A 17,917-nucleotide genomic window follows, 5' to 3' on the forward strand; every position below is an offset into this window, starting at 1 on the left:
CTATAAAGTAAACGGCCATGAGTTCAACACATAGTGCAATTCCTCTGTTGGAACATGAATTGCATGACCATGTTTCTGACACTGAATGCACTTCTTTGCATATCGAAGGCAATCCTTTCGTATTTGTGGCCAGAAATATCCTTGCCTTGTTATCTTGTTAGCCAAGGATCTCCCTGCTGAATGATTTCCGCACTCCCCTTCATGTATCTTTGCAATGATTTGACTAGCATCGGCTGCCGATATACATTTCAAATGCGGACCCCCAGGATTTTTCTGATACAAGTCATCCTCTATTAGCAGATTTCTTTCAGCTCCTGATTTTACTCTTCTAGCATCATTTTTATCCTTAGGTAACTCACCTTTGGATAAAAATGAAATATAATTGCTTAACCATGACGCCCCCAGCGTATCTATCTCCATAATCTCAAGATGCTTTATATCAATACTTGGATTCTGCTGGACACCCACTTGCAACACATGTCCTTCTGCATTTTCTAGCATAGCAGCGACATATGCCAAAGCATTTGCATGTCGGTTTTCTCTTCGATCGAGGTGCTAAAATTTGATTCTACTGAAATTCTGAAGCTTCTTTCGGACGAAGTTCAAATAATCAATCATATTATCGCATTTAGCTGCATATCCTCCATTGATTTGACTTACCACTAGTTGAGAATCACTGAATACAGATAATTCCTTGACATTTAACGATGTAGCCATTTCTAATCGTGTAATCAATACCTCATATTCTACTTTGTTATTAGACGCATGGAATCCTAAGGTAACTGCTGATTCCAATCTCTGATTGTCTGGTGTTATCAAAACCACTCCGATACTACATCCCTTTTGACCTAATGACCCATCGACAAAAAGTTTCCACCCATTTGTACCAGCCCATGGATCATCCTCATCCATCACATCATCGGGTTCTTTCAACTATAAACCACTATCTTCTTCAATATCCCAATTTTCATCTTCAGCAGGAAAATCTGCTAGAAAATCCGCTAACACTTGGCTCTTTTCTGAAACTCTATTCCGATACTCAATTCCAAATTCATCTATAAGAACTTACCACTTTGCCATTCTCCCTGACTTGGCTGTTTTGGCTAAAGTATGTTTTAATGGAAGATTTGTCATAACAATGACTGAATGGGCTTTAAAATAAGGCTTCAACCTTTGAGTGGAATAAAGAAGAGCTAATGTATATTTTTCCAACATCGAATATCGAGTTTCAGCTTCCAACATGGTTTTAGATTGAAAATAAACAGGTCGATCAACCCTATTTTTCACATTTACTAATACCGAGCTAATAGCAAAATCTGATACTACTAAATATAAAAATAAAGTATCACCTTCCTCCGGCTTTATCAAAGTTGGCACTTCTTGGAGATACTTCTTTAAATCTGAGAAAGCCTCTTCACATTCTTCCTCCCATATAAACTTTGTATTCTTCTTCAGCAATTTGAATAAAGGTTTGCATCGGTCGAAAGTTCTTGATATGAATCTATTTAAAGTTGCAATTCTTCTTATCAGCTTTTGTATCTACTTCCTAGTACTCGGAGAAGGCATCTACTGAATACCTCGAATTTGGTCTGGATTCACATCTATTCCTCTTTTTGTGACTATATACCCCAGAAATTTCCCTGAACTAACCCCGAAAGTACATTTCTCTGGGTTGAGTTTTATATTAAATTGTCTGAATATCCGAAACACTGTATCGAGGTCTTTAACATGATCTTCTTCTCTTTTCAATTTGATTACCATATCATTGATATAGACTTCCACAATCTGTTTTATCAAATGCCTAAACATTTTCTCCACCAATCACTGATACGTTGCTCCTGCATTTTTTAGACCAAATGGCATTCGAACAAAACAGTAAAGACCTCCTTCCACAACGAATGTTGTTTTTAACTGATCTAAAATTGCCATGACAACTTGAAAATATCCTGAATGCCCATCACAAAAACTCAGCAATTCAAAGCCCGCTGTTCTATCGACCAATTCATCAATTCTGGGCATCGGATAATAATCTTTCGGACATTCTTTGTTAATATCTGTGAAATCCACACAGACCCTAACCTTGTCATTCTTCTTTGGGACAACAACAATATTTGCCATCCATTCTAAGTTATTAATTTCTTTAATGATTCCACATTCCAACATCTTTTTTATTTCATTTTGCACCGCATCTGCATATACCGGCCGAACCTTCCTATGCTTCTGATGGACATGAACGACTTCTTTTCGCATATTCAACTTATGAGAACATATAAGAGGGTCAATACCCGAAAGATCTGCCATCGACCAAGCGAATACATTTTTATTTATTCTTAAAAAATCTACTAAATCCTGTCTGACCTTCGCACTCATCTGTGTTCCAATAAAAGTAAAACAACTTTCATTGTTCTCACCGATATTAACTTTTTGTACATCTTCCATTGTTTTGCTTGGAACTGCTTCCATCTCTGTCTTTAGCTCTGACATAAATCTAAAATCCTGCTGATGCTTCATGGTATCAGCTTTTAGAGATAACTCCTCTGCTAATTGCTATTTGGTGTCTTTTGAGACGCCCCCAGTATCTATTTTCTTCTCTTTCATCATTCCCTTCACAGTAACGAAATTGCATTTCTCAGATTTTGACTGATCACCTCGTATCTCATATGGTCCAAAAACAGTCGAAAATCTGATAACCTGATAAAAAGTACTGGGAACCGCTCTCATAACATGTATCTATTTTCTTCTCAATATAGCATTATGATCCGAGTGATGCTTGATTACTATAAACTTAGTCATTATTGTTTGTGGACCTGCCCTTACTGGCAATTTTATTTCTCCTGCTGGTCTAGTTGAAGTTCCATTAAAGCCATACAAATTGCGACTCATCAAGTCCGATACCTGTATATGCTTTCCAAAATAGAATATTAACCGAACTTCCGCAATCCACCAATATTTCTACACATCATAACCAGATATCCTTAATGTAATTAACAATGCGTTGTCATGAGGTAACATCACCTTTGACAAGTCATCAGGAACAAACATAATAGCTCCAGGTATGCTCGCCACTACTAATGATGGGTTCACTGGTATCGGCTCTATGTTCACCTCTAGCACTTCCTTCACTGTCGATATCTTTCTGATTTTATCTCTTATAATCTTCTTCTGTGGGATAACTCCTTTGTAAATCATGTTGATCACTCCTAAAGGCTTATCATTCACCATCGTTGTTACTTCTAGCCGAGCATCTACACTGAACTCGCGAAGCTTCCCATCTCACATTAATCTGTCTACCTCTCTGAGCAATTGTAAACACTTATTTGTTTCGTGATTCTTCACCTTATGGAAATTGCAGAAAGGCTTATCTGCTATCTCTCTAAGCTTGTGAATCGGATGCTGGAAATAAGGTTCTTTCCCCACCCTCCTTAAGATATCCTCCACTGTTGTGTTGATGGCTATATAACTCTTCTTTTAGCGACCTTTCGATCCTCTTTTTCTGTGATGGTTGGTTCTCCACCTTTGCATAAGAATCTACCATCTTCCTCTTATCAGACTTATTGTAGTTATCTTCCTTAGTAGACTTACTTGATTCTGATACCTGTAATACTGACTGATTTGCTGCTGCCATAATTCCCTCCTCAACTTGCACATCTTTTTCAGTCTTATCATACAACTCTCTCAGAGTTTTGATCTCCTTCTGAAACATATACTTGTGCATATCATAACCTGGAATAAGTCATGTCTGGAACGCCATTATTGTTGTCATTTCTAATTGATCTAAATGCTCCACTAACTGTGCCTCCGCCTTGAACCGAGATAAGAAAGTTTTCAAAGATTCTTTCTTTCCTTGCTTAAGCTGGAACAAGATTGACACCTGCTTTGGTTTTACTCACTGATGATCATAATTTGACAAAAACTTCTCTTTAATCTCCCGATAACATGATATCGACCCTTCCGATAGAGAGCAGAACCACTTCAATGCTTTCCCCTTCAGGCTTGCAGAGAAAGATTTACATAATAATGAATCCAGATAAAATGTACCTTTATATATAGAAAACTTATGCCGATATCCAAATAGATGATCCATCGGATCTGATGTCCCATCATATTGGGTGAACTTCGAAAGTTTGAACTTTGGTGGAATTGGCATCATCTCGACACTCTGATGTATCGGATTTCTACTGACATCGTCCACCAATTTCCTTATCGAAGCAGAAGTCTTTTCAAGAAGTTGATTTTGCATCATCTCCTATATCATCTCTTTAGTGATAGGTTGTCGTATCGGCATTTCAAGTATCGGCGAAGCTTCTGTAGTTCTTTGATGTTTTTCCGATGCTTTTTCCACCAAGACTACCTGACTTTGACCTACATTCCTTTTCCTCATCTCTCTGGATATCCTTTACAACCGCACTCGGACTCCTCTTCTTCATCTCTTGGTTCTTCTTTAGTAATATTGCATTTTGCTGTTCCACTTCCCTCAAGCTTTTTAAAATTTCTTGAATTGAAGCGTCCATGTTTTTTAAACGACTTGGGCCTAGGCGAGTGGTTAGGCACCGCCTAGCGCCTAGAGAACCTAGACCGATTTTTAGAACAGTGATGATCAGTATCCTTATCAAGCAATGTGGACCCAGACCTTATATCATTGTCTGGCCCAGCCCACTATCAAACCTTTATGACTTCTCTGGAGGAAACAGTTCGTATACTCCCATCTCTTCACGCCATCAAAAAGGCCAAGTTAATAACTCCTAATAAAACACGGATTCATGGGGGTATATAAAGAGAAGAGAAAGCCAAAATTACATCATCAACTAGGTGAGGACAGAAATCGAAGAGAGGAGAAGCCCAACTACCGTTGACTATGAGTTCTTCTATCCTTTACTTTATTTCTTGTTTAATCATTATGTGCAGCTAAACTATTAGCTAGGGCTAAGATGAAGCCCTAGCCTTAATGTAATTATTTTAAGATTGGGTTTGTATGATTCTAAATACAATTTGACAGTTTAATCTTCTTTCGTTGCATTCTTGATTAATTGCCATTTTGTTCGTGCACCTTGGATGTCAAGCATCCTAGTTATTGTGAACTAATTAACTAATAATCATAGCCTGACTACTATTGTGAATATCAAATTTAGATATTATTTGTAATAATATTTTACGTTTGCTCTTTATTGCTGAATTTTAGAAGATTCTTTTATGTAATTGTTTTGTCACGATAGAATCCCCAGAAACACTGAATTCTCATTAAGATGTTTCTCGTATTACACTGAACATTGAAACCCAGTTCTAAAATATTTACTGAAAGGCCTAGTGTGGATTTTGAAGTCCTAGTCCCTCTCCAATCATCTCAGTCCACTTTTTATTGTTTTCATAGATATTAGTTTAGTTAAGTTGCTCTAGTAGTAGTTAATTCCATATTTCCATAAAACAAAATTATTTGAATTAGTATGTTAAGTAGTATTTTAGCATTCAATTATTCCCAATGTGCATTTTCTGTGGAATTGATCTCGTATTTGCATACTTACTATAATATAATTTGTGCACTTGCAAGTATTGCAAAAAGTTTAAATTAGTCTATTAATTTAGGTTGTTTAATTTCCTATCAGAAGTACTTAGTGAAGTGGTGGTGGGCCATTGGATCTTTTTGCTAAGTTGTTAGGGCATCTCCAATAGGGGGTGTAAAATTATCTAATTGCATACTATTGTATAGCCTATAAATGCCCACACTCTATACTCTCCAATGGAGAAGTGTAAAAAAAATTGTATTTAAACTCATACGTCACTTAAAGTGATGTCTCTCTTTAATTTAAACTAGAACGTCAATTTAAGTGACGTCCGAGTTAAAAAATTACTTTAGAATTAGAAAGGGACGTTACTTAAAGTGATGTCCGAATTATTTTTTATTCCAACGTTGGTTAAAGTGTCGCCCGAGCTATTTATTAACTGATAGTGAGATGGAGGATTCCCCACCTCCTCTATCATCTAATACTCTATTATCTACGGTATACCACCCCGAAAAGAGTTTTTTGACATTTGGAGTGTAAACTTTACACTTTATACGGTTTACACCCTCCATTGGAGATGCCCTTAGTACGTCTAAAGTTATGTACTTCTGCTTGTGTCAGAAGCTTAGTTTACAACTTTATATTTCCAAAAATAACCTTAAATGGAAACGGAAGTTAAGAAGTTTGTTATGGTGTGGAGGACAAAATAATAACTCTACAGGGCAAAGTTACTGACGGGATTTGACGTGTTAAACTGGTAGATCTTTACAAAACATAAACAAACGAAAAACTGTTTTCAAATTTTCAATCATGTGGTACAACTTTTATGATGGAATTACCTTTTGAGAAAATCTAGTGTGCACAGGAGAGAAAGAGAGTGGTGTAGTCAATCGAGGCTACTCATCACACCAAAAAGTGCGTGTGTATTTCATCATGAAGTACTCTGCAAGGGCCCAGATTCATGTGTACCAGTGCAACAGATTTACATGTCAAAGTAACTGACAACTCAAGTAAGATGTTATCGGAGCTATCAATCCAAGCCCTCAAATTTAGCTCGATGTATGATCTCCTATTACAACCTATAAGATTACTAGTATAATGTCCTTTCTCTAATCCCTTCCTCTTCTCTCGATCTGTTTCTTCTCCTCTTTTCTTTGGCCTCTTCTTCTTTATATCTCACCTTTTTTTCCATCCAGCGGTCCATCTCTCTTTCATCTAGCGGTCTATCTCTCTCCACGTGCCGTGTCGGTTATCTTGCAGTTAGGGATCCGCAGAATACTATCCACTGCAGCATGTCTTCTCCATGTCATGAATATGACCCATACAGATGCCCTCTCTCAGTCCCATTGAAAGTCAGTGGCTACCCATACAATGTTCCGCGGTTATGCAACGGGACCGAGAACCCACTTTTCCATTTCCATCATATTTCATGGCATGCCACTTATACTGCCTTGTATCTTTCTATTCTTGGCACGTGTCTATTTTTATTTCCACGTGGGAGGGGTGCACGCACATCGAACCTATCTTTTGGAATTTCGAGGCCTCCACGCGTCACCTTCCCCCTGGTCCCTTTTTCATTGATTACCCTTTTGCCCCTGTCTCTTAGAATCCTACTCAAACATTTCTCTTTCCCCAAAACCCACCATTCTAACATTTCACTTGCCATTTCGTCTTCTAGATTTTTCCCCCTTTCCCATTTCTCTCTACTGTCCTTCACTTGTGATCTTCCAGCTCCGTTCGAGTGCCCTTTCATCTTACTCCGTTGCTCTTTGCTACCTTGTAACACAGGTTTGTCTTCTCCCTTCTATCCCATCGTTTTGTATTCTTGCTATTATCATCACTTTACTGTTCCCTCATCACAAATCAGTCACTTTGTATACAACTGTTTCTATTCGTAGCTTGTTCGCTCATCATTATTTCCGTTTTCCTTCTTGTAGTTGAGTTATCATCTCTGAATCGGAATCAGGGGACACCTCAGCTACCATATCTGAGGGGTCAGGGTCCTCAGTGTCCAGATCTAGAAGTCATACCGCTAATAAATCTGAATCCCCGACTTCTAGCTCTGCCAGTCCTGCCGCTGTACCATCTACTTTCGGAAGGAAGGTGATAAGAGCCCAAAACTGTAGTTTTAACCCCTTAATAATCATACTGTTAGACCAATTATGTGAATAATAAGTAAGAGTTAACACTGATTACGCGTTTTTATGCATTTCAGGCTTCAAAGTCCATTATGTGCGAGAAATGTACCACTTTAGCGAGATAAAGGAGCAAAGTCGGCCAGAACTTCAAAGCCGTATCTTTGGACTCGGACCACTGAATTGGGCATACCTTATGTCAAAACGACCGGCTCGGAAAGAGCTTTGCAATGGTCCAAGCCTTGACCCAATCAGAGGAGCAGAAGTGGACGAAAAGTCTGTGGAAGTCAACTGCAGCTGAAGAGGCCTTTTTGGACTGAAAGAATTGGGTTTTGGGCCTGATTCTCTGGCCCAAAACATGGCTCCAAGCCCATGCACGAATTTTGGATCTGGATGTATAAGAACAAAAGCTTAAGTCTTTGTTAATGGTAGCATATAGTAGATAGTTAGGTTAGAAAATAAATTAGATTAGTTAGCCTCCATTGAACCTTAATTCTAGATCTAGTTTTCATTAGTTTAATTAAGTTTAATTTCATTTCAATTCTTGTTCTAGATTAAACTCTCAAATTATTGTTCTTCATTGGAGTAAATCAAATAAGTAGTATTTGTTATCAATTCCGATTTTGTCAATTCCAATTCTAGATCTAATTTCAATTCATGTCCTTAGTTCAATTTAGTCATTAAATTAGATTTCATTATTGTTTAATTAAATAAATTTCAATGCTTTATATTATGTTTAGTTTTAATATAAATGGAAATGATTGCGGAATGATTCAAGGCTAAACCTCCATTAGAGGGGGTTGTGAAGCCTTGATGAAAGCTTGATTCCGATTATCGTAGAGTCGTCGTAATTTCCATTCCACTCTAGAAATGATTAGTTCACCATGAGAATGGGTTTAATTGTTCACATGCTAGTTATAAATTGGTAGAAATGCCATGTATAATTAGGGATTAGGAATAACCAATTGTTCTCAAGGGCGATTCATTTGATTACTGACGATTCGCCGTTAGTGGATTAAGTTGAGTTAAGGTGGAATCAATCCCCCTCTAACTCCTTATCATAGAATCAACGTAGCATTCCCTTAGTTGACTGATAAGCGACTAGTTGCATCTTGTGGGTAGTTGCATCGTAGTCTAATTACCCTTCGTAAAACTCTCATAGACTTAAAAACGACTAGTTAGATTAGAGAACAAGCATGCTAGAGTACTAGGAGTGGAACGAACTTTATCTACTCCCTTATATCTCAATTGGTTGAGAGTAGATTATTCTTTGATAAACAAGATAGCATCAGTAATAAGTTTAGTTTACTTGCGTTGTGAATTCATCGTTTGATTTCGTAGGTAGACTATTCATTTTACGTTTATCAAATGGCGCCGCTGCCATCTTAGTTGCACTTTAGCATTGTTTTCATAATAGAATTAGTAATTTTTAAGTCCCATTTCACCCACCCACCCTTGTTTGATTCATACCGTGGTTGCCGCTTTCAGTTTTGGAAAAATTCCGCTGAAAACGCGACTGAAGCCGCCAGCGCCATTCAAAGAGAGCGCGACCAGCGCTATCTTCTTGGACTTCTCGTTTACACTGAAGGCCATACAAACAAGAGAGCGAACCAGCTATCTTATCGACCTCGACTTTGCCTTGGCCCCAGCCAAGATAAGCCGCCAGCGCCTTTCCCTGAAAATTCGGTTTCCACGGGGTGATTCAAACTTCGAGTTGTCAAGCTTTCAGTGTTCTATTCTCTTATAAACACCTAACACGCCATTAAAGAAGCTATTTCATAAAAAGCGAAGCAAGGACGCAATCGGGTATTCCTTTCTTCCACACCTCGCATCTCCTGTTAGAGGTTTATACTAGTATATCGAATTGTTTGGAGTGTTGCATGTGTAGTTAAGCTCGACTTAGTCTTGCATGAGATTAAGGTCCGGTCGCAAAAACACCAAAGCGTAAATACACAACAACATCAACAATCAAGTCTATCTAGTATACCACACACTACACCTCTAGCTACTATTCCACACACACACCACCGATATAATGGGGAAAAGAGAGACTCCTCTCTCTCGACTTCTACTAAAAGCCTTGGCGATAGCCCCAAATCTTGCATCGTTCTAGCAAACCCAAATGGGATTTGAATCCCTCCAAATATTTTTAATTTGTTACCCGCTTTTCATGGTTTAGACCATGAAAAACCTTACCAAAGATACGCGTAGGATTGAACAAGTCCTAACAACATTCCACCATCCTACGGTTGGTTGAACAAATTAAATTAAGGGGTATTCCCTTCACCTTAGCCGATAAGGCGTCTTTGGTTAACTCCCAAGCGCTAATTCTGTGGACTCGTGGGCTAAACTTGTTCAACTATTTATGGAACATTTTTACCCACCCCTAAAGACGGATGAGATGCTTTCCAAGATTCATTTCTTTCGACAAAATCCTCATGAATCATTTTCAGAGGCTTGGAACCGTTTCACCGATCTGCTTATAGAGTGTCCACACCATAACTTAGCAAAAGACACGTTAGTTCGTGCCTTTTTCAAAGGACTTCAACATCACCATAAAGAAGTCCTTGACATAATGAACGGGGGTAGTTTCTTAAACAAAGGAGCCTCGGAGGCTTATAAATTTTTAGAGGACCAAACTAAGCGTAATAATAATTGGGGGGGTAGTGACGATTACTCCCGCTCCGCTAGTTCTTCTTCCACAGTTAAGGCTACCAGTATGTTTGAGGTTAAATCAGATCCTGAGCTTAAAACTCTAATTGAATCCCTCACAAAAAAGGTAGATGCCATTTCTGTACAACAAAAGCCAATCCCCGTTATGAATGTAAATTCAAATCCATGTAGTTTCTGTTGGAGTCCTGAGCATCCCGAATCCCACTGTCCTATAGCCTATGAACAGGCTTGTTCCATTAATAGTGAACCTAACCCCGAGGAGACAAAATCCCAACTTCGGTTGGAGAAATAACCAAAACGTCACACCTCAAGGGTACAATAATCAATATGTTAGGCCCTACGCACGAGCTTTAACCAAGCTCCACTACGACAAGGATGGTCGAGGGTAATTTTAATAATTATAACAACCAAGTGCAACCTCGACAAGGTCAAGCACAAGGTCAAGGTAATTATAATAATTATAATGCTAATAGAGGTATCGTTCCCAGAAATAATAACTATCAAAGAAATCCACCAATAAATAATTCACGGAAATAGTTCCAAAGAATACCACCCGTGACCACTACACCCACACAGTAGGATCGTCTTGACACCTTTATACAAGTGAGCCAAAAACTTTTCCAAACCATGGCTCAATCCAACCAACAGCGGCTTCTACAATCCGTAACTAATTTAACCCAACAAATGGCTCAAGATAAAGCCCAAACCAAAGGTGTGTTTCCGTGTAACGCAATACCTAATCCTAAAACAACAAACACGACCTTTGAGGTAACGGATAATACTAGTAATGAATTTGAAAATGTAGGTGAGATAAATGCCATCACCACTCTCCGCTTAAGCAGAGTGGTTGATAACAAAGTAACTATGCCTATAGTTACCCCACCAATAGCCCCTACACCGCTATATTACTAGATCTTGAAATAGAAACCTAAGAGCCTACCAATCGTAGAGGTCCCGGTTACAACACCAACCAAAGAAACAAAAGCCACGGTTAAACATCCAGGTGATACCATTGCTAAATATAGACGAAACCACCGTTTCCACAAAAATTAGCCATGTTAACTAAGGATACAAATTATGAGGAGATTAGGGATGTTTTAAGAATCTAACTATAAACCTTCCCTTCCTCGAAGCTATTAAAAGTTACCACATCATGCTAAGTTTCTTAAGGAATTGTGTACTACTAGGCGAAGACCAATATACCAAAAGACGCTTTTTAACGGTAACAATTCCCAACCTTATCTGAACATAATGGAATTGTTAAGTACAAGGACCCTGGTCGATCCCATCTGCATAATGCACCTTAGGAGATTCCTATCTGACGACCGTTATTAGACACGGGGCTAGTGTTAACTTACTCCCATTTTATTTGTATAGACAAATAGGTCTAGACAAAATGCAACCCACTAAAATGACGCGTTGCAATTAGGCGATCGGTCTATTAAGTATCCTAAGGGTGTAGTCGAAAATGTGTGTTGTAAAAGTTCGAGATTTCTACTATCCGGCTGATTTTGTAGTCCCGATACTGAAGTCGCTAACGACTCTGTCCCCGATCATTTTAGGGCGCCCTTTCTTGGCAACCGCCAATGCGCTCATTAATTGCCGTGATGGTTCAATGTCCATGTCTTTTGGCCATCTTGCCGCATTTGAAGTCAATGTTTTAAAACAAGGACACGCTTAACCGATTCGCCTATGGATGGAGAGGTTAGCATGATCGAGAGCTTTGCTCGAGATTATTTCAACAACACGCTCCCCGATAGTCATATGCCCAAAATTATTTCCTTTGGAAAGTCGGACTCAATATTTTGCATTCCTACACTAGTCGATACACATGTTATTGATGAGAATGGGATAGATGACTTTCTCAAAGACGTAGAGGACTACCATAGTAATGTGGATATGACCAATCTAGATGAGGAATTTGATGAGTTTCTTCGGTGGTGATAATTCACCCTATCAAGAACTAACTTGCACAACATCCACCTCGATTTCCCTCCTTCCACCCTTTCAAAGGAACCCGAAGTTTGCACTTTCGATCCCTGTTGTTTCTTACGCGGCTCTATAATTTTTAAATCCTCCTAGCAAAAGATACTTCCAGAAGGACAAACTATTTGACACCTTCATTTTCAGAATTGAGACAGTCCTACACACACAATGAATGAGTTCGGTTGCTAAAACCAAATCCTCATTGTTATGCGGGCCTTTCTAAAACTTATCCATATCCACCATATCCTTCACAACCATTCACTTTTCCACACTTATTTACTAGTACACCCACTCATTCAAAAATGAAAAATAAGGTGCATGATAGGTTACACAATAGGGTTACCCGACTTCGTTTGGATTCCACTAGGCTGAGTCGTAGGAAATCTTGGTGTTTCATTGTATTTGGATATGTTTGCTGTGATATTTATTTATGGAATGATCCACAACTATTTCGGTTGTTGATATATGATCAACTCCATGTTCTTACATATATTTTAGATAAAGTCTCGAGTATCTGACTATAAACGACTCAAATTTCTGTGTTGGTGCATTTCCTTTCATTCCAATATATTGGTGAGTGCACCATTAAGGTAACCTGGCCCTCCCTATGGAGTGTGTGGCTGTAAGTACCGGATCCTAAGTCCACGGTTCACATAGTTCACGTTTTCCACTCTTGCATGTTTTTCTCGGATTTTTTGAGTCATGTTTCTCTATGGTGTGAATTATGTCTTTATTGCTTATTGTTTTTCCTTCTAAAACTAAAATAAAAAAAAAAAATAAAATAAACATAGTAATCTAGGAAGTCTCGAAATCGACTTTAAAAGACCCTTTACGCTAAAACAAATTTTCTAAAATTCTTGTAAAAATTTGTTTGGGGTGGGGTGTTCGTGTTTCCGTACTAAAATGTTTTATGTCCCATTAGAGTTGCTTAGGCCGTTTTATTGTATTACGATTCGGATTGACATGATCTATTAATTTAGAGTTCATTCGTTCGCATAACTTACGTCATGCACGCACTTCGAGGCGTTTTCCACTATCTCATATGTCATCCGAAGTCGGAATAGAGTGTTTTATGGATCATTGGATAGAAAATTCTCTCCTGATCATTTCCATATCTCATTCGCAAATATCGGACCGGTAACGAAGCGGGAATTTTGATTTGAAATTCGCGAAAAAAAAAAAAAAAAAAAAAAAAAAAAAAAAAAAAAAAAAAAAAAAAAATCGAAAATTTTGATTTTGGGCTTGGGCTAACTTCACCCACCAGCCCATGGAGAGCGCTCTTAAGGCTTACATTCTCACGACCAGTTCATCGTTTCATCTTCCATTAACGCCATTACCAAGCTCCAAACCTAAAAGAAAATCAAAATAAAAAGAAAATACAAACAACCCACGCCAAAAATCAAATCCAAACCTCAAATCGACTTCAAAACACCAACCATCACTACCACCACCGATTTCTATTATCAAAACCACCGAAATTTAAAAAAAAAAAAATTTTTGGTGCTGCCGCCACCACGCCACCACCACCATTGTTCTTAAAGTCGGTCAAGCTAAACCACCACCACCACATCCTATATAAACCCCAATCGACATTTCAAAAACTAGATGGCTCAACGCCGTATTATACCGGAGCAGATTTTCACGCCCGACCATTTCGCGCCCGCTTTACGGTGACGAAATGGCTAGTAGAGACTGAATAGTCTCGGTACTTTCGATCGAAGACTTCTACCATGAAGACTTGGTCGACGGTTCTATAACACCCGGGGAGTTGGAGGGGAGTAAGATTTTTGTGTTGGTGAGGAAGAAGAGGAGGGAGTTGACTACGGGGCTGTTGGCTGAGATTCTAGGCATTCCGCCTAGAATCAATCTGGATGCCGTAATACAGGATCCCCAGTTTGATGGGGTTGAGCCGCCGATGGCGCGTTCTTGTCATCAATGGGAGCTACAATCCAAACTCCCATTGTGTGCGCCCGAAGCTTCTCGAGGACCAACCAACCGCTCTGACCCGATGGATTGGTCGGAATGTCCTAGGCAAGGACAAGGTCAGTGACATCGGTCTGACCTGCCTCCACGTCCTATGGATACTCCAGGAGCGGAAGTACGATTTCTGTATCCTGGAGTTTTTGCTCAACATAATCAGGAGGATCGGACGGTCGTTGGCACCTCTTCCTGTGCTTATCACTAAGATCATGTTGAAGATGAAGGCAACTCCGCTTCTGAGAGGATTTACATTACCCTGCACGGGAACCCGCGTATTTATAGGGGAGTGTGTCCAACAAGTCCGGAAATTGCCCGAGGATAGGAACAGGGGAGAGGAGGAGGAGGAGGGGTAGGGACAGCAGGATGAGTCGGAGGAGGATGAGGAGGATGGCACCTGCTTTTGATACGGATGCCTTCCGGAGGTGTTGGTCGATCTTTGAGCGCATGACTATGCTACATAGGGGCATCGTTCACACAAACACTCTCTCGCAGACCTCCGGACTCGACAGCCACCATTCACCACAACCGAGCTCCGCACCCGAGGGAGGGAGGATGAGAGATGGGAGCAGGCGGCGGGGCTGAGATGGAAGCCCAGCCGGTTTAGAGTGGATATGCTATAGCACGCTTCCCACCTCATACTGACTCGCCTCGAGGACACAAATGCTAGGCATGAGCGTCGTCGGCGACGAGGAGGACGACTCTTTGGACCTTCCGGAGTTCAGAGCCACCACCGAGATCGACCCTCATACACCACCAGCGAGGTGTTTAGAGAGGATGAGCAGTGATAGTCCTTTATTTATGTTTTAGTAGTTGTTGTTTTATTTACTTTTGTTGTCTTTATTGTAATGTAATTTTTATTTCAGTAATGTGAATCTTGTAGTGATACTCCAAATGAAATTTTAATATAAGGGTTCATTTTCATTTTGTGTGCTTGTGTCATATTGACCCCACCTTCCCAACTTGTTTGGGGGTGGTTTGATTATTTCAAGCTGTATTTTTTATAAAAACACCCTAGTGTTAGAATTTACTGCGGAGTAATGTGAAAATATGGTAGTTTAGGCATATCTGTGATTGAGAATCATTGTAGGATGAAATCTAGATTAAATAGGTATATTCACCATAAAATCCAAATAAAGATAATTGGGTTTGAATTAGAATCCGTGATATGAGTTGTTTCCGCTTTCGAGTTTGGAAATTTTAGGATTTCGAAACTGCCGTAATTAGTTTTGGCAACTTTCCGATCCATTCTAACAACTTTATACCTATATAAACTTGATACAATCTATCCTAACAACTCACATTACACCTAAACTCCATCATTCACCCTTCAAACCCGCGATTCCCATCGCTTTGACTTCATTTTCGCAATTACGCAACTCGGGCCACGCCGCGCCCTAGTTGATGGCCTTCAGCCCTAAAATTCTGTCGAAAAAATTTGGTCGAAGCCCTCGCGCTTCAAGTCGAAGCGCGACCAGCGCTAAGTTACTGGAAATCAAAATACAAAGAAGCTGCCAGCGCCTAAGTTAATGGCCGTCGCTTCTGGACTTCTGGACCAGAAATTTTCCAGTTTTTCGCGTGTAGTTTCCGAGTCATTCGTAGCTATTCCAAAGCGTAATTTTGAGATGACATCTCCAATATTGATACCGGAACAGTCTTTCGAAGATTTGTTCCAAAGCACTACTTACGGTGCTTGGTTTCGCGAGGTGATCACATATGTTGGCTGGGAACCTCTTATGGTAAGACCGGCTGAACTTTATTCTCCAGCACTTGCATCTTATTTTTATAATAACTGCATTTTCTTTGAGAGACCGGATGGAGAACAAGTGTTCTCCATCAACATTGACAATGAACCAATGGAGATTACCAGGTTCTTGCTAGCATTTGTTCTTGGACTTGCTATGCCCGCTGAGATACAAGACCCATGGTGCTATTAGATTGATAATATGCATGTCTACACCTATGAGTCTTTGCACGAGGCTTATGGGGCGTGCATTTTCCAGATTGAGGACCAAGGGGACTATAACGCTGCCCTTTGGTAGCCCGTCCATGAACATAGGAACTGTTATGTTTTGGATAATGCTAAACATTTTAGGGAATGGCGTTTTTCTTACGTGAATGACGCCACTTGCAGCGTTTTCCTTGCTTTAGCCAATGGACGCCCGGTTCTATGACCTTCCCTGGACTTTGATGTCTAGTTTAGCACGGTCCTATACTATGAGGCATAAGTACCTTCTTATGCCCGTTCTAATTTCAATGTATTATGCTATGTTTCTTTCCTGTTTTTGTACACGCTTCACGGATTGGATTAAGGTAGACACGGTGCGACCCACCAATAGTATTATCCGATCTTTCCGTGCAATGACTTGGCATGGGTGGCGGATACAACCTCACCAAAGTTGCACCCTACACCCCATCGGACCAAGTGGCACTTAATAGGTTAGCAACCATAGATGATAAATGGCGTGAAGCCCGGCAAATTATCATAGCATGGCAGATCGGCGAAGGAACCTCACTTCTTTATAGAAGTAGAGGATGACGAAAATGACGAATAACAACGGAGTGGAGGTAAGTTTTAGTTTCTCATTGGTAGTGTCCGCTTATGTCCCAAGCAATTTAATTATGTTAACCCCATAATGGGTAGAACTCTTATAGAGTTGTGTCGGTTTTTATTTCCTATATTAGTATGTTTTAACATTGTTTTGCAGATGTTTCAATTTCCACGCGCTTCAATGGTATTTTTCCTACCCTCTTTATTTAAATGCTTTGAGGACAAAGCATGCTTTTGTTTGGGGGCATAGAATCACGTGTAATTAAGACATCCGCTAGGATATAGATATATATAATATGCATTTGTTTTCTAGTTAAAATTTCAAAAATTTAAAAATATAAATAAATAAGTTTATGCTATACACTTAGGAATATTGGTATTGTTTTCTTTCTCCATGCTCTTAAACAATCTAGAAGTCTCACATAGTTGTTGCATCGTAATAATTGTTAGAAACTTAGGTTAATAATGTAGGTAATAATCTTTGCATCTATCTATAAATATATTACATGAGTATCTATGATTGTTTGGCATGAAGTTTCAAATCTAGGCTAGAGTACTTATTCTACAAATCCTGTGAGAATATAGCCTAAAGCCTTATATGAGTGAAACATTTGAGAAATGACACAAGGGAGAAGTAAAATCCGGATAGAGAAATCACACGTCCACTTGCTTGATCACTAAACCATATCCTAAGTGAGAATTTAGGCCGCTCTTTGGATCGATATAGCCAGAAATTCAAACCTATGAATTATTTTCCGCTAGTCGCCACTCGAGCCTTTTCTTTATCCTTCCATACACCACAATTCCTTTACCCTCATACAAAAACAAAAAAAAAAAAAAAAAAAAAGAATAAATCAACCTACCCAATTTAGAATAAGTCTGAGAATAGAATGAGTGAAGAAAGAAGAAGAGAAAAACCTGTGTAAACAAAAATTGTTACTTGCTTCAGAAAATAAAGAAAAGAAGTTTCCATCCAAAGAAAAGAAAAATAGAAATAAAATAAAAACTCCAAAAAAAAAAAATAGAATAAAAAGGAGTCAAAAGCCAAAGAAAAGAAAAAAAAAAAATATGGCTAAGGATGGAAACAAAGTATAGAA

At 39.2% G+C, this 17,917-nt stretch overlaps 1 protein-coding gene across 1 annotated transcript; it reads right to left on the minus strand.

The window, feature by feature from the left end:
* On the minus strand, positions 1-501 carry LOC147487773 (uncharacterized). The gene has a single exon (XM_086574137.1). It carries the CDS (start codon positions 499-501, stop codon positions 1-3), a length of 501 nt encoding a protein of 166 aa, XP_086430263.1.
* Positions 502-17,917: the final 17,416 nt, after the last annotated feature.

The sequence above is a fragment of the Coptis chinensis genome, chromosome 7 (assembly GCF_015680905.1).
Source record: "Coptis chinensis isolate HL-2020 chromosome 7, ASM1568090v1, whole genome shotgun sequence".
Taxonomy (NCBI): Eukaryota; Viridiplantae; Streptophyta; class Magnoliopsida; order Ranunculales; family Ranunculaceae; genus Coptis; species Coptis chinensis.